Source organism: Monodelphis domestica, chromosome 1 (assembly GCF_027887165.1).
Source record: "Monodelphis domestica isolate mMonDom1 chromosome 1, mMonDom1.pri, whole genome shotgun sequence".
NCBI classification, from domain to species: Eukaryota; Metazoa; Chordata; class Mammalia; order Didelphimorphia; family Didelphidae; genus Monodelphis; species Monodelphis domestica.
This window is the reverse complement of record NC_077227.1, coordinates 208,389,517-208,413,637: the sequence shown is the minus strand read 5'-3', so window position 1 is coordinate 208,413,637 and position 24,121 is coordinate 208,389,517. Positions and strand designations below refer to the sequence as shown.

The following is a 24,121-nucleotide window of genomic DNA, read 5'->3' as shown; positions in this document are numbered from 1 at the left end:
ACTACTCTGGACCTCATTATCTGAAGGACCAGATAGATTATTTTTCACTCCTACCCCAGGGTTCTCTATTATCCATAAGAGGGTTTAGGATGTTTAGGTTCTCTGCCATTGGTTCCAACCCCCACCAAGAATGTTCCCTTAGAGTGTAGAAGAGGTCTGTACCCTGATTCCATTTAGGCACTAGCAGATTACTTTTTACAAAGGTATATTTACTTCAAAGAGAGATTAGCAAACATAAGACAAAATATGAGGGGGCAGCTAGGCAGTTCAGTGTATTGGAAGCCAGGCCTAGAGATGGAAAGTTCTAGATTTAAATCTAGCCTTAGACACTTCCTAATTTTTGACCCTGGGTAAATTACTTAATCCCCTTACCACTCTTCTGCTTTGGAACAATGCATAGTATTTATTCTAAGAGAAGATAAGGGTTTTAAATTAAAAAAGAGGCATGCTCCCCCAACAAGTGGAACTTAATTTCCTTCCCATCTTGCACCACTTCAGTCTCTAAATAAAGGGAAAGCACTAGGTTTGCCACTTAACTTGGTTCCTATAGAGCACAGCTCCCACTTTCAATTGTAAAACCCCCTTTAGTCACAAGCCTTTTTTTTTTGTATCTTTTGATACAGGCTCTTATCATCTCATGCCTGGACTGTTGCAATTACTCTGCTATTAATCAGCTTCAAGTTTCTCTTGCTCCAATCCATCCTCCAGTCACTAAAGTGATTTTCCTAAAATGTTATTCCAATCATGTCATGCTCCACCTCCCTGCCTCATTAAACCCTAGTGACTCCCTTTTGATTCCAGAATCAAATAGAAAATTCTGTTTGTCTGTCATTCAAAGCCTTTATATAACTTAGCCCCTCCTGCCTTTCTAGTCTTCTTACCTTTCTCTCCAACATTTATATTTTGTTCCAGTGACACTGGCCTCCTTGCTATTCCACAAACAAGATACTCCATCACTCAATTTTGGGCAGTTTCTTTGGCTATCTCCCATTCCTAAAATGTCTTTCCTCTTCAACTCAACTTTCTGACATCCTGGATAAAGTAGCAAAGAATGGGAATCTGAGGAAGTACCTATCAAGTTATAATATTTAAATGTGAAAAATATTATTGTTCTCTAGGAAATGATGAAAGGGATGGTTTCAGAGAAACCCTGTGAAGATGTATATGATTTGATATAGAGTGAACAGAACCAAAGTAATCTATACAATGACAATGTGGTAAAGACAAACTTTGAAAGACTTAGAAACTCTGATTAGTGTAATGACCAACTACAATTCCAGATGACCAATGATGAGACATTCTAGTTATCTCCTGTTAGAAAATATTCAGTGTAAGAATAGTGATAGAGGGGCAGGTGATGTCCTCAGGTACATGTGTAGGGGGGAAAGGAGCAGTCTTGCCCCACATCCCTTTGGCTTTCTAGCAACAAACTGGCAAACTCTGTGCTGAGGTGACTACAGGTGTGCCCACAGAGACAGCATGCATGCTATTAGGTTTACTACCACAGGTGTCGGATGCAACTTTTTTTTAATGCAGGATTTTGTTTTGGTTGACTATTTGTGTTTGTAACAATAGTTTTGTTTTTCTTTCATTCTCAATTGGTGCGAAAGAGAGAAGGCAGATTTTTGCTTACTGGAAAAACCCAAATAAAACTTTAAAAAATTTTAGAAGACTAATTTGGAGTTTAGAATATGAGCAAGAAGACTATGAGAGGAATAGCTAAGTAACATAGTGGATAGAGCACCAAACTTAATCAGGTGGACCTGGGTTCAAATCTGGCCTCAGACATTCCCTATCTCTGTGACCCTGGACAAATTACTTAACCCCAGAATGGAAGGCTTGGTAAAGGAGGCACAAAAAATACTGAAGAAATTAATATCTTAAAAAACAGAATAAGCAAGTTGGTAAAAGAAGCACAAAAGTCAACTGAAACAAAAACTACTTAAAAAGCAGAATTGGGCCAAAAGGAAAAAGAAGTACATGTATGCACTGAAAAAAATAAAACATGAAATATCTAATTGGTTTATAACTTATATTATAAATAACTGATCTAGAAAATAAATCCAGAAGAGATCATCCAAGAATTATTGGGCTTCCTAAAAGCTATGATCAAAAAAAATTTAGACATCATCTTTTAAGAAATTATTAAGGAAAACTACCCTAATATTTTAGAACCAAAGAGAAAAACAGAAATAGAAAGAATCTACTGATCTCCTCCTGAAAGAGATCCTACAAGTAAAACTCCCAGGAATATTATAGCCAAATCCAGAATTCCCAGGTAAAGAAGAAAATTTTGCAAGTAGCCAAAAAAGAAACAATTCAGACATCACAGAACCACAGTCAAGATAACACAAAATTTGCAGCTTCTACATTAAATGGTCAGAGGGCCTAGAATATGATATTCGAGAGGGCAAAGAAGCTAGGACATCAACCAACAATCACTTGCCCAGGAAAACTAAGCATAATCCTTAAACAAAATAAAGGACTTTCAGACATATTCCTGATGAAAAGACCAGAGCTTAATGGAAAATTTGACTCTCAAATATAAGACTCAAGAGAAGCATAAAAAAGGTAAACAGGAAAGAGGAATCAAAAGATATTTAATAAGGTTAAGCTGTTTACATACTTAAATGGGAAGATGAATCTTAAAACTTCTAAGAACTTTATCATTATTAGGGCAGCTAGAAGGAGTATACATAGACAGACAACAAGGGTGTGAGTTTATATAAAAATAAAATTAAGACATGAGAAAGGAATGCATTGGGAGGAGAAAGGAAAAATAGAATGAAGTAAATTATCTCACATAAAAGAGACATGGAAGAGCTTTTACAGCAGAGGAGAAGATGGGGGAGGTGGGGAAGGGAGCATGTGAACCTTATTCTCATCAGAATTGTCTCAGTGAGGGAATTAGGTATAGAAATCCATCTGACCTTACAAGAAAATTGGAGGGGAAGGGGATAAGAGAAGGGGAGTAGGACTGATAGAAAAGAGAACAAGTTGGGATATGTGGTGGTCGGATATTAAACGGGGTAGTAGGAGGGAGAGTAACACACAGTAATCCTAATAGTGCAGAAACTTTTTACAGGGCTATCTAATGAAGGTCTCATTTCTCAAATACATAGAGAAATGAGTTGAATGTATACAAATACAAGTCATTCCCTAATTGATAAATGGTCAAAGGCTATGAATAGGCAATTCTCAGACAAAGTAGTTTAAGTTCTCTATAGTCATGCAAAAAATACTCTAAATCATTATTAGAGAAATGCAAATTAAAATAATTCTGAGGTACCACCTGTGAAGATTAAAATTAACTCTCCCCTGATTGTGAAGATTAAATTGTAATCCCTGCCTATTTTTAGATTTAATCACCAAAAGTGTAAACACCCTACTTAAAAATTGAGTAGGAAGATCTTCCCATTTTTAGATTTAATCACCAAAGGTGTAAGCCCCCCATTCACACTTGAATGGGGAAGGTCTGTGACCCACATGTACAATAGTGGGTGACGAATCAGAATTAACTGTCTCCTGGGCAGTACTAAAGCAAGGCTTCAACTGCAATTGATAGACATAGAATTAGGGGAAGGCACAGGAAGTGATGCAAGAGAAAGTGTCTTTAAAAGGGAGTGACAACTTCCTGAGTGGGTGCTACTGGCAATTCTTCATTCTTTGGAGTAGAGGCTGGACCCAAGACCCTGTTCCTGGTGAGGCTGTTCTAAAATCTCTTCCTTTGAACTGACACATGGTGAGTGAAAAGCTAACTTTTTTTTTTTCGTTTTTAAAACATTATTTTATTTGGTCATTTTCATACATTATTCATTGGAAACAGATCATTTTCTTTTCCTATCCCCCTCCCCCCCGGCCACCCCTTCCCTAGCCTACGCGCGATTCGTCTGGGTATCACATGTGTCCTTGTTCTGAACCTATTTCCTTGTTGTTGGTATTTGCATTAGGGTGCTCATTTAGTGTCTCTCCTCGATCATGTCCCCTCAACCTCTGTAATTGCTTTTCCTCGGTGTTTTTACTCCCTCAGTTTGTCCTCTGCTTGAGGATAGTTTTTTTTCTCTCGTAGATCCCTGCAGATTGTTCAGGGACATTGTAAAGCCATTAATGGAGAAGTCCATTATGTTCTCTTATACCACACTGCATCAGCCTCTCTGTACAATGTTCTCCTGGTTCTGCTCCTCTCACTCTGCATCCCTTCCTGGAGGTTGTTCCAGTCTCCATGGAATTCCTCCACTTTATTATTCCTTTGAGCACAATAGTATTCCATCACCAACATATACCACAATTTGTTCAGCCATTCCCCAATTGAAGGGCATCCCCTCATTTTCCAATTTTTGGCCACCACACCACAAAGAGCAGCTATGAATATTCTTGTACAAGTCTTTTTCCTTATTATCTCTTTGGGGTACAAACCCAGAAGTGCTATGGCTGGATCAAAGGGCAGATAGTCTTTTATCGCCCTTTCGGCATAGTTCCAAATTGCCCTCCAGAATGGCTGGATCAATTCACAACTCCACCAGCAATGCATTAATGTCCCGACTTTGCCACATCCCCTCCAGCATTCATTACTTTCCTTTGCTGTCATGTTGACCAATCTGCTAGGTGTGAGGTGATACCTCAGAGTTGTTTTGATTTGCATCTCTCTGATTATAAGAGATTTAGAACACTTTTTGCTAACTCTTAACTGTTGGATTTTCTGAAAAAACTAACCTCAGGAGAGACTTACCTTATCCTCTCTCTGATTTTCTTATTTCACTCTTTCTACATTTTGTAAATAAATTGTAAATAAATCTCTTTGGAATAAATTAAATTCCTGGTGACCACACTCTTAAACAATCCAGTCCAACCCTTTTAAAATTAACCCCTTTCCCCCCTTACACACTCCACATGTATCAGATTGGCTATTATGACAGAAATGGAAAGTGGCAAAACTTAGAGGGGATGAGGGAAAATTGAGACAGTATGCACTGTTAGAGAACATTCTGGAGAACAATTTGGACGTGTGCCCAAAGGACTATATAAAACATTACATAACCTTTGACCCAGCAATACTAGTACTAATTTTTGTCCCAAAGAGACAAAAAAAAAGGAAGGTCAAAGAATTAGAAAGTGAGGGGATACTCATCAATTGATGAATGACTGAATATTAATATATGATTGTAAAGGAATACTATTGTGTTATAAGAAAGGCTGAGTAGGAGGAGCTCAAAAAAACTTGGAAAGACTCAAACTAAAACATAATGAAGTAAGCAGAATAAGGGAACTTTGTACTTAAGTGACAGAAATAGTACACCATGAAGAACTATGAATTACTTAGCTCTTTTCAATAATACAACGATCCAAAACAATCCCAAAGAATTCACCATAAAAAATGCCATCTACTTACAGAGAAAGAACTGATGGAGTCTGAATCTAGGATACAGCAAACTTGTTTCACTTAAAATTTTTTCCTTATTCAAGTTTCCTTCCACAAAAGGATTAATATGGAAAAAAATGTTTTACATAATTGTACATGTAAAATCTATGAGATTGTTTACCATTCCAGCTTGGGTGGGGGGAGGGAACAAAACTCAATAGAAAAAATATCCAAGGTTATAAATGAGCAGCTTTGAAAAAAAGAACTACAGCTCTCAACTTCCTGAAAGAATACTTCTAATCAATAATAATTAGAGAAATACAAAGTAAATCCCCCCAGAGAGCCAGTTTCAAACTAACTAGCTTAGTAAAAGACAAAATGTTAAGTATTGGGACATTTTATATGAAGAAAGTTAAGAAAATTGTGAATTGGTCCAACCATTCTAGAGCAAAAAAAATTCGCTAAATTGTGCATACCAGTTGACTCAGCAACACTGCCACTAGATGTATATCCCAAGAAGGTCAAAGGCAAGAAAAATTCCATATACATATATATGTATGTATGTATTTATTTATTTATAGCACATTTTTTGTAGTAACAAAGAATTGAAAACAAAATGGGTGACTTATCCATTGGAGAATGGCTGAACAAACTGTAAGAACACAGAATAGCCCAGAGGGATAAGGCATTAATAGCCCCAGAAAAAAACTGGCCACTTCCCCCTGATACCTGGAGTGAGGATGGATCTCATTTCCTTCCATGTCATGTATTGGATAGGGCCCTTGAACTTGCCCAGGCTTAGTTGCCCAGAAATGAAGTGTCTGGGGGCCAATACTTCAATTCCTTTTTCCAAGCTGCAAGGGAACACAAATCACCTCTTAGATAGTCATCAAAGACCCAGATAAAGACAATGAGAACACTAAAAAGTAACACTTACCTACCTAAGAAGGCTGTAATGTCCTAGAAGAGAAGAAGAGAGACAGATATCAGCTGCAGTTCTGTTGGTAAGGTTGGCCACCACCAGAATTTGGCCCTTTAGGCCTCTGTGTAAGAAAATAAAAATAGCCACCCCATTCACACTTATACTTCTTATCCTTCATAAGTGTTTCTCCTGCTCTAGAAACATCTATTATCTTCCACTCTGTTTAACCTTTCATGAGAATTCCCAGCTGCCCAGAGCAAATGGGATAACAACTAATTAGTTCCCCTTTGAAGATTCCCACAGTTAGCAGGATACTCAAGGGAATAATTCAAACTGAATGCTGAATTTAGACACTAACACTAATACAGCTGCCAATCTGAACTTTCTTAACCTATCTGCTACATTTGATACTGATCGACTACTCTCTCTCTCTCTCTCTCTCTCTCTTCCTGGATATTCATTCCACCTCACCAACAATTTATTGGATATTCCAAAAAGTCTGCCCTGGGAATATCTCAGAGTCAACATATCCAAAACAGAATTCATCATTTTCCCCTCTCAACCTCTTACCCCTTCTTTCCTACTTCCCCACTTTTTCTATCAAAGACAGCATCTAATTTCTCTATCTTGTAACCCTTGTATTATCCTTGACTCCTTACTCTCCCCACCCCATATAGCCAATTAGTTGCCAACTCTTGCCAGTTTTATCTAAACAGCTTTCATATTCGAATCCTCACACAACCACTACTTTGCTTCCGGCACTTGTCACTTCTTAGTAGCTTCTATTCCTTCTCCTTTCCCTCCAGTCTCTGCACTCTAGTCCATTTTCTACACTGCTCGCAAAAGGATTTTCCTTATTCATAGACCTGACCATGCTACTCCTCTATTGCGTCCAAGATAAAATATGTTTAGCTCTTAAAACCTTTCACAATCTGGTGTCAACCTATCTTTTCAGCCTTTTTAAGATTTTATAAATTAGTCCCTCATCTCTCTAGTCCAGCCAGTTATCTTCCCTGTGCCTGTAATATATCTATTTCATTTTCACTTCCACCTCATAGTCTCCTTTCTACATGAAACCTTTCTCATGTTCTGTTGTGCTGCTCAGCAAACCAACCCTACCTTTGTACCACAAATGTTTCTACATGGAGATAAATGGAATTGTATCAACCTAAACTTTAATATACTTTCCATGCTATTGTTTTGTTTTGTTTTTCATTCCTTACCCTCTGTCTTAGAATCAATACTAAGTGTCATTTCAAGACAGAACAAGACCTGTAAGGGCTGGGCAGTTGGAGTGACTTGCCCAGAATCACACAACTAGGAAGTGTCAGAGGTCAAATTTGAATTCAGGATCTCACATACACAGTCCTGGCATTCTATCTACTGCCCCATTTCCATGCTATTTTTTTTTAAACCCTTACCTTCCATCTTAGAATCAATACTGTGTATTGGTTCTAAGGCAGAAGAGCAGTGAGGGCTAGGCAATGGGGGTTAAGTGACTTGCCCAGGGTCACACAACTAGGAAGTGTCTGATGCCAGATTGGAACCCAGAATCTCCTGTCTCTGGGCCTGATTCTTAATTCACTGAGCTACCCGGCTGCCCTCTATTCTATCTTTAAAATAAAATTCTTTTTTTTTAAGTGTTGGATGTCCCCCCATAAAAATCCTTTCCTAATTTCCCAACTGTTAGCTTACTCCTTTCCTACTTTGTATTTAACTATTTGTGTTTATTTGTATTTTTTCTTCCTATTTATTCTATATGTACTTATATAGTATTTGTTGTCTTGTGGTTAAAATATAAGTTTTTTGAGAGTAGACATTATTTCATTCATTGTATTCATGTTGCCAGCAATTCAGCTAGGTAATTGGGGATAAGTGATTTGCCAAGGGGTCACAACCAGGAAGTGTCTGAGATCAAATTTGAACCCAGGACCTACTATCTCCAGGCCTGGCTCTCTATCCACTGAGCTACCTAGCTGCCCCAGTATTTGTTTTAGTCATTTGCTATTATTCTACTTCCAGGAATGGAGAATGAATAGATGTGCAGTTTAGTTTGGTACATCCTGATTTGTGAAGATATTAGGGACAAGTATATACAAGTCCTTTAAACAAAAATAATGATAAACTTATAAATCAATACATTTTAAAATATTAACAATTTTCAGTTTCATAGCTAGGAAGGTATTAGCAGAGCACTGACTTGAGTACAAAGGAAAAAGCAGTATTACATAGCTACTCTGTAGCTATTTTAGTGAATTAGAGGAGGCATGATCTTTTGGGGGTATCTATGATTCTATGATTTTTTTGCCTATAAATTCTACCCAAGATCATTTGATATTGATTTTCCCTTGGTAGAAAGAAAAGAGCAGGCTCACCTATGACCATATTAAAACCTGATTGGCTTAGTATTGCCACTGTGATAAAACTTGCCAATTAAATAAGTAAAAGAATGATTTATTTGGTTAGTTTTACTAAAGGATTTTTCCCCTGGCTAATTGGCATAGTAAATTGAGGGTTGGACCTGGATTCAGGAAAACCTGAATTCAAATCCAGCCTCAAACACTTACTAGCTATGTGATCCTAGGCAAGTCACTTAACCTCTGTTCGCTCCAATTTCCTTGTTGGTAAAATGGGAGTGTAATAGCACCTATCTTCCAAAGATGTTGTGAGGATTAAGTGAGATAATGATTGTAAACTATCTAGCACAGTGCTAGGCACATAGTGTTTTATAAATGTTGTTGATGATGATAATGCCAGAATCACCATAACAATATGTTCTACCTCTACTAGGACTCAACATGTCTTATCACAAATTCTTTTGGTGCTGCACAACTAATGTGTCCTGAAATAATAATACACTTATTAGAACCCCTGTCCCCTACATTTTTTCCTACATTTATCCTTGCTCACATGTTCATACTAGAGACAGCCTTATGTAAAGAAGGAATTGGGCTGATGGATTTATTTACCATCACCATGGTACACAATATCAAAATATTCAAAGAGGTAGAGACATACTCACAGACTCAAAAACACTCACAAATAACCCTATCCCAACCCACCCTAGTTAAACTTGTTGTGTCTCTCTCAATTTGACAACCCCCTAAGTCTCTCCCTTTTTGGTACTTAGCTAGTGGGTCTTACTACAAGGAAGTCGTAGGGATTTTGCAGTTCCAGTTGGACTTGGATGTCCACCAACATTTCCTTAGCTAGGACACATTGCTCTTGTAGCTGGTTCAGACTCTGTTCCATCTCATTTTCCAGGGCATTCCCCATCTCCTGAAGCTCATTCAGAAGTTGCTTCTCTTTGTTGTTCAGGAACTGGTGAAGCTTTAGAAACTCCAGAGAGATATTTTGCTGCAGCTGTAGCTTGTTTTCCTGGAAACCTCCATCACAGACATGGTAATTACTGAGACTGATGTCTTGGACTAGGGAACCCTAACCCCAACACTCAGACAACTTGGGGAACACAGAACAAAGATATATAGATATGATTGTCTTACTGAGCTTCAACACCTACCTGTATACATAGGTACTTTGATAGAACAACTCCTCCATCCTTTTAATAGAATATATCATTGTATAACCTGATGTGTGACAATTTTATTTGGACATTGAGAAGCTATAAAACTATATCTAAAAAGGTAGCAATTCCATATAGAATATTTCTATCCCAAAAGGGACAAGAATTCAGCAATTATAGGAGTGAAGAACTCTTGCCACTGCTGCAGCTATAAAACCTTTGGGAATTCATTTAAACTGTTTAGATCTTAGCTTCCTCATCCGCAAAGTGAGAGGTCTGTTAACTTCTGAGATCCTTCCAACTCCTAAGATCCATTTTTTCAGTGTGACTGAAAGGCATAGACCTCTACCTAAAGGACTATAGATTTAGAGCTGGAAGTAATCCCAGAGGCCAGTCATCTAGTCCAACCTCCTTATTTTATAGATTAGGAAACTGAGACTCAAAGTCTTGCAGCTGCTGTCAAAATCAGAGCTAACATGCTTTCTGCTACATGTTGCCTCCAGGCTCCTTCCTATTCATATAATTGCAATGGATAAAGCTAATCTAGGGTCAGGAGGAAGTTTGAGGAAGGCCTGCTATTATATTACCAATTCAGTAATCCTAAAATAACCATCCTGGTATGGAAGTCAGGAATTGAAGGGTACCACTTCTCTTCCAATCTCAAGAGAGGAAGGTGATAAGAAGTCCTGAGAGTGGTCCACAAAGGTGGACTTCAATAGCTGAACTGGGAGATAGTATAAAAAATTCTCTAGCTGATCTCTAGGTATGATTGTTGCCATCAATTGTTTATTTTTACCTATAACTATATTCCTTCTTTCAATTGTGCTAAGGATTGGAGATGACTAAAGTAATTCAGTAAAGAAACAGAATCCTTTGTGTCTTCCCCCCAAGCTGTGGGTTGTGGGAAGAATAGTGCATACTGCCAATGTCCTAACCTTTAATGGTAATGTCTAATTTATTGTCTAGGAATCCCAGCTGAGAATGAAAGGTCATCAAAGCAGGGCAGGAGAGTTTAGTGTAGGCAACATCTTTGTCTCCCCTTGGGGAAACTCAGTGATACAAAGTCAAGAAGGAAAAAGGAAAAGGCAGCAAATGTAACTTTGTACCTTTCCTTATCTCACTAAGGCTATAAATGTAGGCTACAGTTGACTTTATGGGTGTATGCCACCACAAAGCAGCACTTTGTTCCTCTCCTAAAGCTCTTTACCACGTTCTACTTCATATTCTAATTATTTGAACATTTGTATTGGCAATATAGGCAGCCAAGTGGTGCAATGAATAAAATACATGGCTTCCATCAGGAAGACTCGTCTTCATTAATTTGAATCCAGCCTCAGCACTTATTAGCTGTGACCCTAGGCAAGTCACCTAACCCTGTTTGCCTCAGTTCCTCATTTGTAAAACTAGCTGGAGAAGGAAATGGGAAATCATTCCAGTATCTTTGCCAAGAAAACCCTAAATGAGGTCATGGAGAGTCAGACTCTATTGAACAAGACGAGGTGATTAGTAGCATAGCATAAAACAGAATGGAATAATTCTAGTATCTCCAAGATTGTTGTAAGAAAAATGCCTTGTAAATTGGAAAATACATATCTATTACTAGACTGTGAGCTCCTTGAAGACAGATACTATGTCTTATTCACCTCCATTTTCTTTATAGTTCGTGGCATCTGCCTTCTCATAGTAAGTTCTAAGTAAAATTTTGTTGAATTGATGAATAAAATAAGAGGCCATAGAGACCTTAGATAATCCACAAATTAGCATTTACCCCACAGGAAAGGAAAAGATTTCTCACTGAAAAATAAAAAAAAATCTTTAGGAAATTTTCTTCTAAGTCTCTTGTAGTTGACATCTTACATCATAAACAAGGGGAGAGAAACCAAATGGAGAATAAATATAACCTTACCACACATCCAAATACATCCAAATGTAAGCATATAAAGAGAAGGGTCCTACTGCACCATGCTGTTCAAAAGCTGTCAGGGACCCTAATCTAATGTCAGTCTAAGGTCCCTGTACCCTAGTTTCCATTCCATCTTAATTTCCCAAATCTCTAGCCTAGGTCCACCCTTGAGATGATCTAAGTGAAGGAAAAGTATGATGTCCCAACTTTCCCACCAACATTAAAACACTAGCCCATGGATTCTATTAGATTCTGGCCAGGTCCTGTCCTATAACCCATTAACACAGTGACTTACCTTATGAGCACAGATTTCCTCCTCTTGCACACCTTTTAACTTCTGCAATTCTTTCAAGCTTGCTTCCACCTGAGCTTGACTGATAGCCAGCTTTCTCTGGAGGCATGAGATAGGGTTAGAAGAATATCACCTCAATACCAAATATGTTGTGCAAGAAAATGACTAACTATAGGCCTTTCATGAAATTGGGAATAAGTGGGAAAAAGGAATAAAAGGGAAGAACTTTTTTTGGTGTAATAGCTTCTCACAATACCCCTACTCCTATCTTCACAATAGATCTTATTCCTCCTTTGAATTCTGGGACAGAGTGGCAGGAATAAAGTACATAGTGATTAATAAATACCTCATAAGTAGAGGAAATATGCCAGAGCTACTTCACTAACATGAGTAGATCCAAGAAGGGGAAACTATACGATTATTTGTATTTTTTGAACACTTGCTCACAAAGAGCAGTTTAGTGCTGAGTTTTATGTTATTTCTATAAAGCCTAAGGCCAAGGAGGAGGGGAAATAAATGTGTCAGGATACTATATACAGCATGTTTCCAGTTTTTCCCTAGGGTTGGTTCATGATGCAGGGCTTACCTACCGAGTAGACATGAACAGCTTCGTTTATCTGTAAAAATTCCTGTGAATGCCGAACATCCTTACACTGGAAGCATGCCAGCTTCCCTTCCTGCTTACTGAATAACTTCAAGTTCTCACCATGCTCCTGGCACAGAGGCTGACCTTGGAGCAAAGGCATATCTTTGATTCTTAGCATGAGTCTCTCTAGCACTAAATTGGGAATATAGTTCCTGCCTGGGCATGGGGCAAAGCACTCAGGGCATACTGCTTTCTGATTAGTCTTCCATGCCTTTTCAATGCACAATTTACAAAAGTTGTGGCTGCAGTGCAGCATCACAGGCTTATTAAACCAATCATGACACAGTTGACAGTGCAGCTCCTTAGCAAGATCATCTACATTTGCCTTACAGGTTGTACCGGTATTGTTAATCTTCCCCATTTCTTTGGCGTCGGCATTCAATGAAGACTTGGGAGAAGAGGTGAGAGTTTTGTCAGATTTCTGTTTCTGTTGGGAAGAGAATAACTGTAATAGTTGCTCTTTCTCAACTGAGGCATTTCTTAGCTCTCTATAAGGAATAGACATAACAGAAAATCTACATTACAAGGGGCAGCTACATATTTCCATTCAACTGACTGTGAGACCTAAGAACTAGGAATTTTAGGTCAAGAATAAGGCTGGGGGTAGGTGGCTCAGGGGGTTGAGAGCCAGCCCAGAGATGGAGGTCTTGGGTTCAAATCTTACCTCAGATCTTCCTAGCAATATGAGCCTGGGTAAGTCATTTTAACCCCATTGCCTAGCCCTTACCACTCTTCTACCTTGGAACCAATACACAGTATTGATGCAAAAAAAGGAAGGTAATGGTTTAAAAAAAGGTTAAAAGATCTAAACCATGTAGCTATTCTAGCCCCCTAACACAGTCAAAAAAGGAGATATGTGTATAACCACTGTGATTATTGTAACAACAATACTGAACACTGATCAACTGTGAAAGACAACTATTATCAGCAATGCAAGGATCCAGGACAACCCCCAAGGAATCCATGATAAAAAAAAAAGGCTATCCATCACCAAAGGAAGAACTAATGGAGTCCAAATACAGATTGAAGCATACCATTCTTCACTTTATTTTCTCCATGAATTTTTTTCTAGTGTAAGTAAGCATTATGTGTCTTCTTTCACAACATGATGAACATGGAAATATGTATTGTATGATAACATATGTATAACCTATGTCATGCTACCTACTGCCTTAGGAAGAAGAGTGGTACAAAGAGAGAACATAGGTGACAAAATGTCAAAAAATCATTATTAAAATTAAATTAAACAATTAAAATTATATCAACATGTGATCTGGGGGGAAAAAATAACCACAAAATGAGATCAATTTGGTTCTTCATATACCACTACTGTGAGAAGCTTTGGTCACCACTACTATCTGCTTCCAAAGGAAGTGGTAACAAATGGCTATGGGAGACACAAGAGAATAGACAGTAGTAGTTTTTTAATTTTAAAGGATAACCTATGGAGGAGAAAACAGAAAGGAATGAATTTCAAATGGTGGAATTTCAGGTACTAGTAGGGAAAAATCAATTTAATAAACATTAAGTGCCTGCTGGGAATATAGTACTAGAAAATAGACATTAGAAGGAAAAGTGAGTTTCTAGAAGCATTAAAATCATATCACTTAAGTGTTTATATGTAGTAGATACTATCACTGAGGAAAAATCAAAAGTGAAATAAGAAAAGAGGAAGATTAGAAAGATTAGAAAGAAAGGAAATAGATTCTGTGTGTCCATCTTCTCACTTTCCCCTTTCCATCTACAGCTCTGCTTGAGTTTTTCTCAAAACTCAAATGCAGTGGAGCATCTCCACAGAATAAGATGCTCCAAACCTCATCACTCTACTGCTAACTCAACCTTGGCTACTCAACACCTTCCCAACTCCCTCACTTTTCTGTCTCCTCAAGACTAAAGTTCTCAGCCTCCTATTGTCTATTCTAGACAAATAATTTTTTAAAGAAAAACTATTTAAATGCCTGCATAATTTCTCTGAGTGTACCCTTTCAGACCCTCCCTTCACATTTTAAATTTAGGCTTTGAAAAGGCAACTATAGCTTCCAGAAAATAGGGCAGGCAAAGGGGAGTAGTTAACTCCTTGGCATTGGCTGGAATAAGGGAGGCATAAATAGTTAGTTCTCTTTTCTGGATCATTGTCCTAGGGCTGTAGAACTACATGGTCCCTCTTGACCTAAATCAAAAATGCTTAAGTCCAGCAACTTAAAAGAAAGTACTAAATGTAAATGCTACATTTCAAATTTATATAAAATATCTTTTTGAAGATGCAAAAACTTAAAGATAGGTTATAGGCAGAAGACCTAATTAGAGAGAGATGATCCAGAAGGAATCCACTTAGAATAAGAAAATTAAAGCTTAATACTATTTCAACTGATACACTTCTACCATCAGAGATGGAAACTAAGGCACAAAGGAGAATAACTTGCTTAGTCATACAAGTCAGTAATAAAACCAAGAAAGCTTAATAGCACTAATTCTTGGGCCAGGATTTTTTTTAAACCTGGTTTGCTGTCACTATTAGGGTAACATGAGTTCCTTTGCTGAATTTCACACACACACACATAGATGTCAGTCTAGCCAGACATACCTACTCCCTGACAGGATTTCTGGTCCTAGAGAGGAGTACATAAAGAGTCCCTGACTCACAAAATATTTGCCCTGAGCCTGTCTTCCTCCCAGCCCACCTTTCCTGCCATCCTTCCCCACCCCCCCTTAGATTGGTTATTTGTTATCCAGACTCAACTATAGTCAGACCTCTTGGTGTCCAGACTTTATAGCTGGAGGATTTTGGTTCCTGTTGTTCTCATTTGGATTCATGGTCTCATGACCTCCTAGACTTGACCTCTGATTTGCCAGATACATAGTACCTAGCTAGGTACTTTGACTGAATGTCACTCAAGTCTTAGAATGACACCTGGGAAACTTTGTAATGGCACTCAGTGTCTTTTTTTATAAGAGGCTTTAATGTTTGTTAATATATTTGTTGGTTAGAACCATTTTCTAGGGTCTGTAAACAGGGATGGCAGATTTTCAAAAAAAGGAAAGCAGATTTTCTGGATACCTGAATTCCCTTGTTTGAATATTCTATCTTTTTCTAATCCCGTATTTTTTTCCAATTATTTAAAAGACAATAGAGGACCCTCTGCAGGAAACAGGCAGCCAGAATATTTGTTGTTCAGTGTGTCTGACTCTTCGTGACCTTATATGGGGTTTCTTGCCAAAGATACTGGAGTCATTTGTCAGTTCTTTCTCCAGCTCGTTTTTTCAGATGAGAAAGTGAGGCAAGCAGGGTTAAATAATTTGCCCAAGGTCATACAGCTAATAAGTGTCTGAGGCTGGATTTGAATTTAGGTCTTCCTTGATTCAAGTCCTGTCTCTTTATCCACTGCACCACCTCACTGTCTACAGGAATATTTTTGGACCCTTATATAAAAGAATGTTGAGCTCAAGAAATTATGCCCAAATAGAAATTTCAGCACTAAAGTTTAAGAATGCTGCATTTGGGGGGCACACTGATACTGCTAAACCATAGCATTTGACCTGAATTGCCTGTCTACTTTTGAGGTTATGCCAGGAACCCTTAAATTCTCAAAACACTTTTCTTCAACCTTTCATACTTATGTTATACATTACATTTATATAGGTGTCTTATTTCCTCTACTAGATTGTAAGCTTCTTGAAAGGAATCTTATTTATCCATCTCTTTCTCCTGATATGCTTTGCATAGTCAGTCAGAATACATTTAAGTGCCTACTACATACTAGCCACTATGCTAAGTGCTAGGATACAAAGAAAGGCAAAAGACAGCCCCTGCTCTCAAGTTGCTCACAGTGTAACAAGAAAGACATACAATTATAAACAAATGAAATAGGAAAAGGAGAAATTGGTGATAATCAAAAGGGAGGAGGCACTAGTATTAACAAAATGTATTAACAAAATATATTAAATATATTGAATTTAATTACTGATGCAAACAAAAGGAACAGCAAAACAAAACTGAATATTTCATAGTTTTAATAACCAAATTTGACATGAAAAGAGTTGAGAAAATGCATCCTGCTCCCTTCTTGAAAGAAAGGAATGGAGTGTGAATGTAGATTTTTTTCATATATTATCCTATATATTATCACATTTTGATAGAAAATGAAGGCAAAATAAAAACAAAAGGACCCAATTAAAATAAAAATAAAAATTAATTATTGAATAGCTAAGGTGTTCAAACTAAGTCAGAAGACTTCCTTCTCAGCTGGATGGAACTATGAGTCCTAGGTTTTAACAACAAATGAACACAAGATTTCACATGGTTCTATAAGGGATTGGTTTAACTAAGTTTATGAGTGAAAAAGAATTATTATGGTCACTGTTTATAAAAATTAAAAATTAAATCATGAGTATGTTGGTAGCTTTATTACAGCAGGATAGTGATAGTAAAGAGGAAAATGTAGGAAGGAGGTAGAAAATATTGCCTAACTAAATATCCTATAATTGCCATCTGAAGAAATCCAGCTCAACTTGGACAAAGACTCCCTCAGGTCCCAATCTCCAACGAAGAATCACAGTAGTCTTTTCAGCAAGAGTCTTAACAGCACAGAATCAATCTCCAAGGCAGAAGAATCCCACCAACACAGAAGTCCTCCCTCAGCCAGAGCCACTGAGGCAGTAGAAAATGAATCAGAAGGCCTTCAGTTGACTTTTATAAGCAGTTTTCTCCACCTCACTTCCTGTCTCTGGTTTCTCCTTCCTTTCACTGTGGGCTGGTATATCACATCTCAGGAACCAATTATAGTCTCTCAGTTTGCCTAGCACCACCCAGGGCAGGGCAGTGCTTGTGGTCTTTTAGGACTAATTAAGTGTTAAAAACTAAGTAAGTGTGAACTCTCTTTGTTAGTGATTTACTAAATGTTAAGTAGGGGTACTTCAAGTTCCTCATTGATTCACTTAAAATAGACAAAGGGAATAAAAAAAAATTCCTTTTCACAATCACCTCTATGATTCTACTGGGAGATGAGCATGTTGAAATCTCCCAGATTTACATGCCTAGTCTTCCCAATGAATCAATTCAAGTATACAGCTTATACCTCTAAAGACCTTCTAGCTAAAGGTACATATAATACTGTACTTTCTAAGGGAAAACTATAATAGTTGGAGATAAGAGGGAAATAAAAGAGGAAGAGAGCAAAATCAATGATTGGTAGACACAATGATAAAAAGCCAATTAGGGGGCAGTCCCCTTTGGCATAAGAGTTCACATTCAAAATAAATGTGTTCAAACCCCTTCAGTTCAATTCACTACATCACAAAGTTCATTCTGGATCTTCTGATGCAGTGTATGGTTTCCACAGGCTTCTTTATGACACCGTCTCCAAACAGTTCACTTTCTTGATTCTGGGAGTTAGCGACATTCTTTTCCTGAAATTTTTCTCAAGAAAATTTTTAAATCTTGGATTTTACAAAAATTATACAGTTCCAGACTTCCAAGTTAAGATGGCTCCAGAGTAGAAACAGGGCTCTACCTCTCCTCTCCACCGATCAAGACACAGTGCCTCAAAATGACAAAACCAAACTCAAACAAGTGAAGGAGTTCCACAGTAGGGCACAGCATGGAAGGTAGGCAAAGTTAGGGCATTTCCATGCTAAAGGGGGGCAAAATTACTCCCACCAAGGGGTGAGCTCATCACCCCTTCCCCACTTTACCTACCTTGCCAGAGTCCGAGGGAGCACAGGACAAACTTCTCAGTTCTAGGAGGGAGGCTGGCTGAGGTCAACACAGACTTACCCCTAAGAGAAGCAAGACTTGGGACACCAGGAGGCTGAGGAAATGTGGAGATAGGGCTCAAAGCTTGAGAAGAGAGGAGTGGCTCACAGCAAAATGCTACAGAGACCCTAAAAATAGCCTCTAGGCAAAAATCTCCAGCACTCAATACAGAGACTTGCCTACACCCTACACCCAGACCTCTTCCAAGCAATTTTTAAGTTCTATGGGGCTGGACCTGCCCCTAATGCCAGCTTTTCACTGCTGAAGATTGGGAAAAATATCCTCAGGACAAAAATCTCTCCAAAGCCCAATACAAAGATTGCCCACATTACTCACTTAGACTTCTGACCAGGAAGGAACAAGGCAATGGCCACCAACTCCCAGGAACTACAACCCACAACTACCAAAAAAACAATAAGAAAACCTTAACCCTTGATAATTTTTATACAGAAAAAATCCAGACTAAAGAGAAGACAGGAGAATATGACAAACAAGTAAACACACCCAAACCTTCCAAAAAATGGAAATTGGTTACAAGTTCTGAAGACTTCAAATCAGAGATTATGAGAAAGATGAAAGAGATTTGGCAAGAAAAGTAGGAAATAGTTCAAAAAGAAAACAACAGTTTAAAAGACAGGATCTCCCACTTGGAAATTGAAGCCCAGAAATTAAATGAAATAATAAGCTAATTGAAGGCCAGAAATGACCTGCTGGAAGCCATGAAAAGCAGGATAGATCAAACTGAAAAGGAAAATCAAAAGAGCTTAGCTGAAACCCAAGTCATTAAAAACTACAATTGGGCAAGTAGAAGCCAATGATCTCACAAAATAGCAAGAATTAATAAAGCAAAGTCAAAAGAATGACAGATTAGAAGGCAACACAAAATATCTCATTGAGAGGGTTTTTGACCTGGAAAACAGCTCAGAGAGACAATTTCAGAATCATAGGCCTACCTGAAAACAAACAGAAACCTAAAAATTTATCCAAGAAAACTTCCCTGCTGTTCTGTTCAACAAGAGGGCAAAATAGACACTAAAAGAGTCCATAGATCACCCTCTACATTAAATCCTCAAAAGACAGCCCCCAAGGAATGTAATTGCCAAATTCAAGAGCTTCCAAGGTAAGGAGAAAATATTACTAGAAGCCAGAAAGAGAAAATTCAGATATCAAGGAACACCAATCAGGATTACACAGGATCTGGCAGCCTCCACACTAAAAGACCTCAAGGCTTGGAATATGATATTCAGAAAGGCAAGAGAATTGGGTCTACAATGAAGGATCACCAACCCATCAAAGTTGACTATATACTTCCAGGGGGAGGTGTGGGCATTCAACAAAATAGAAGACTTCCAAATATTTGTAAAGAAAAGACCAGAACTAAAAATAAAATTTGATATCAAAATACAAAAAAAAAAAAGAGAGAAACATGAAAAGGTAAATAAGAGAGAGGCCTTTTTTTTTTCTTTAAGGGCCTCAATAAGGCCAAATTGTTTATATTCCTATATGGAAAAATTTTATTTACAACTCTCAAAAATTGTATTCACTATTATAGTAGTTAGAAGAATTATTCATAGGTAGTGATTGGGGTACTACATGGTTTAAAATCATATGCAAAAAAAAAAGAAAGAAAGGTGGGAGGGAATAGAAGATGGCACCAAGAGAAAGTTAAAGGAATAAGAAAATTAGGATCCTATAATACACAAAAAACCACATGGGGGGGGGGGGGAAGAATACTATTATAAGAAGGAAAGGAAGAGAGTGCTAAAAGCTAATACTCAAAACTTACTCTCAATGGAATCAATTCCAAGAGGGAAGACCATTTAGATTCAATGGGGTATTGAATTCTATCTTACCCTATAGGGAAGTTGATGGGAAAACTAAAGAGAGAGTGGGAGGAGGGGGGAAAAAGGGAGGGAAAGAGAGGGGTAGGGAATTTCATAGACCCTAAAAAAATAAAAGGGGAATAAAAAGGGAGGGGGTGGAAAGGGAGGGTGGGGAGGGAAGCAATACTAAGGAGGGAGAGTATGTGGGATAGCTTAAAAAGACCCTAAAGAAAAATAAGAGGGGAATAAGAAGGAAGGGAGGAGAAAGGAAATAAGGGTGGGGATTAGAGGGACTGATTAAAAACAGAACACTGGTATAGAAGGAAATAGTGAAAGAAGAAAGGGCAGGACAAGGAGAGAAAAATCAAAATGTTGGGGAATATACAGGTAGTAATCATAACTCTGAATGTGAATGGGATGAACTCATCTGTAAAGTGGAAGCAAATAGCAGAGTGGAAACCCAAATTAGAAACCCAAATCCTACCATATGTTGTCTACAAGAAACACACATGAGGCAGGCAGACACACCCAGGGTAAAGATAAAAGGCTAGAGCAAAATCTATTGGGCACCAACTGAGAAAAAGAAAGCAGAAGTTGTAATCATGATATCTGACAAAACCAAAGTAAAAATAGATCTAGTTAAAAGAGATAGGGAAAGTAATTACATCCTGATAAAAAGCAGTATAGACAATGAGGAAATATCAGTATTCAACATGCATACACCAAATGGTACAGCATCCAAATTTCTAAAGGAGAAATTGGTGTTCAAGGAGGAAATAGATAGTAAAACTATACTAGTAGGAGACCTGAACCTTCCTCTATCAGATCTAGATAAATCAAACCAAAAAATAAGAAAGATGTAAGAGATGTGAATGAAATCTTAGAAAAACTAGAGTTAATAGATATGTGGAGAAAAATAAATAGGGACAAAAAGAAATACACCTCAGCAGCATATGATACATTCACAAAGATTGAACATGTTCTGGGGCATAAAAACATGACAAACAATTGCAAAAGAGCAGAAATAATAAATGGAACCTTTTCAGATCACAATGCAATAAAAATAATAATTAGTAAGGGTACATGGAGAGGCAACTTAAAAATCGATTGGAAATTAGATAATGATTCTTCAAAATCAGTTAGTTAAGGAACAAATCATAGAAATAATAATTTCATTGAAGAAAATGACAATGATGAGACATCCTTTCAAAATCTATGGGATGCAGCCAAAGCAGTACTCAGGGGGAAATTCATATCCTTGAGTGCATATATCAACAAATTAGGGAGGGCAGAGGTAAATTAATTGGGCATGCAAATTAAAAAAACTAGAAAGTGAACAAATTAAAAATCCTCAGATGAAAACTAAATTAGAGATCCTAAAAATTAAAGGAGAAATTAATAAAATTGAAAGTAAAAGATCTACTGAATTAATAAACAAGACTAAAAGCTGATACATTAAAAAAATAAAATAAAATAGAAAAAGTACTTGTCAATCTAATAAAAAAAAGGAAACAAGAAAATCAAATTAACAGTATCCAAGATGAATAGGGGGAAACTTCACCTCTAATGAAGAGGAAATTAAGGAAATCATTAAAAACTATTTTGGCCAATTATATGGCAATAAATATGGCAATCTAGGTGATATGGATGAATATTTACAAAAATATAAATTGCCTAGATTAATGGAAGAAATAAAATACTTAAATAACCCCATATCAGAAAAAGAAAATGAACAAGCCATCAAAGAACTCCCTAAGAAAAAATCCCCAGGACCAGATGGATTCACAAGTGAATTCTATCAAACATTCAAAGTACAACTAATCCCAATACTATACAAACTATTTGACAGAATAAGCAAAGAAGGAGTTCTACCAAATTCCTTTTATGACACAAATATAGTACTGGTTCCAAAGCCAGGTAGATCAAAAACAGAGAAAGAAAACTACAGACCATTGATGAACATAATGAACATAATGCTTAATGAACATAAATGCAAAAATCTTAGAATACTAGCAAAAAGACTCCAACAAGTGATCAAGAGGGTTATTCATTATGACCAGGTAGGATTTATTCCAGGAATGCAAGGATGGTTCAATATTAGGAAAACCATTCACATAATTGACCATATCAAAAAGCAAACCAACAAAAATCACATGATTATCTCAATAGATGCAGAAAAAGCCTTTGATAAAATACAACACTCATTCCTATTGAAAACACTATAAAGCATAGGAATAGAAGGGCCTTTCCTAAAAATAATAAACAGTATATAACTAAAACCATCAGCGAACATCATCTGCAATGGGGATAAACTAGAAGCCTTCCCAATAAGATCAAGAGTGAAACAATGATGCCCATTATCACCTTTATTGTTTAACATTGTACTAGAAACACTAGCAGGAGCAATTAGAGAAAAGAAATTGAAGATATTAAAATGGGTAATGAGGAGACCAAACTATCACTCTTTATGGATGATATGATGGTCTACTTAAAGAATCCTAAAGGATCAACTAAAAAGCTAGTGGAAACAACAACTATAGCAAAGTTGCAGGATACAAAATAAACCCACATAAATCATCAGCATTTCTATATACTTCCAACTCATCCTGGAAGCAAGAGTCAGAAAGAGAAATTCCATTTAAAATCACCCTAGACAATATAAAATACTTAGGAATCTATCTGCCAAGACAAACACAGGAACTATATTGACACACCTACAAAACACTTTCCACACAATTAAAACTAGATCTAAATAATTGGAAAAATATTAATTTCTCATGGGTAGGATGAGCTAACATAATAAAAATGACAATCCTACCCAAACTAATTTGGCATGTGCCATATCAATCAAACTACCAAGAAACTTTTTTTACTGAATTAGAAAAAAACAATAACAAAGTTTATTTGGAAGAACAAAAGATCAAGAATAGCAAGGGAAATAATGAAAAAAAATGTGAAGGAAGGTGGCCTTGTAGACCCAGATGTTAAACTGTACTATAAAGCGGTGGTCATCAAAACAATATGGTACTGACTAAGAGACAGAAGAGAGGATCAGACTTGGGGTAAGTGACCTCAGCAAGACAGTCAATGATAAACCCAAAGATCCCAGCTTTTGGAACAAAAATCCACTATTTGACAAAAACTGCTGGGAAAATTGGAAAACAATATGGGAGAGATTAGGTATAGATCAACATCTCACACCCTATACCAAGATAAACTCAGAATGGGTGAATGACTTGAACATAAAGAAGGAAACTATAAGTAAATTAGGTGAATACCTATCAGATCTTTGAGAAAGGAAAGATTTTAAAAACCAAGCAAGAGTTTAAAAAATTACAAAATGTAAAATAAATAATTTTGATGACATTAAATTAAAAAGGTTTTGTAAAAACAATACCAATGTAATCAAAATTAGAAGAGAAGCAACAAATTGGGAAAAAATATTTACAACAAAAACCTCTGACAAAGGTCTAATAACTCAAATTTATAAGGAGCTAAATCAATTGTACAAAAAATCAAGCCATTCCCTAATTGATAAATGGGCAAGGGACATGAATAGGCAATTTTCAGATAAAGAAATCAAAACTATTAATAAGCACATGAAAAAGTATTCTAAATCTCTTATAATCAGAGAAATGCACATCAAAACACTCTGAGGTATCACCTCACACCTAGCAGATTGGCTAGTAATAAATGTTGGAGGAGATGTAGCAAAATTGGGACATTAATGCATTGCTGGTGGAGTTGTGAATTGACCCAACCATTCTGGAAGGCAATTTGGAACTATGCCCAAAGGGCACTAAAAGGCTGTCTGCCCTTTGATCCATCCATAGCACTGCTGGATTTGTACCCCAAAGAGATAATAAGGAAAAAGACTTGTACAAGAATATTCATAGTCATG

General features: G+C 37.1%; 2 protein-coding genes across 4 annotated transcripts in view; one reads left to right on the top strand and one right to left on the bottom strand.

Annotated features, from left to right (window-relative positions):
• The window catches only part of PATL2 (PAT1 homolog 2), a 105,182-nt gene that overhangs the window by 11,268 nt on the left and 69,793 nt on the right, over positions 1 to 24,121 (top strand). The window contains exon 2 of the mRNA XM_056810381.1: positions 12,978 to 13,046. The gene's annotated coding sequence lies outside the window, so the exon portion shown is untranslated. The remainder of the gene's footprint in view (positions 1 to 12,977; positions 13,047 to 24,121) is intronic.
• TRIM69 (tripartite motif containing 69) overlaps positions 1 to 24,121 on the bottom strand; it is a 48,966-nt gene that overhangs the window by 1,641 nt on the left and 23,204 nt on the right. Inside the window, exons 2-6 of one of the 3 annotated variants that reach the window (XM_016428424.2) lie at positions 12,590 to 13,133; positions 12,003 to 12,098; positions 9,426 to 9,659; positions 6,297 to 6,319; positions 6,089 to 6,213 (exon numbers count right to left, since the gene is read on the bottom strand). In XM_016428424.2, the coding sequence (XP_016283910.1) occupies positions 6,089 to 6,213; positions 6,297 to 6,319; positions 9,426 to 9,659; positions 12,003 to 12,098; positions 12,590 to 13,006 (895 nt within the window). In that variant the 5' untranslated portion in view covers positions 13,007 to 13,133. The remainder of the gene's footprint in view (positions 1 to 6,088; positions 6,214 to 6,296; positions 6,320 to 9,425; positions 9,660 to 12,002; positions 12,099 to 12,589; positions 13,134 to 24,121) is intronic. The other 2 variants (XM_001366791.4, XM_007472469.3) reach the window with 2 other exon arrangements.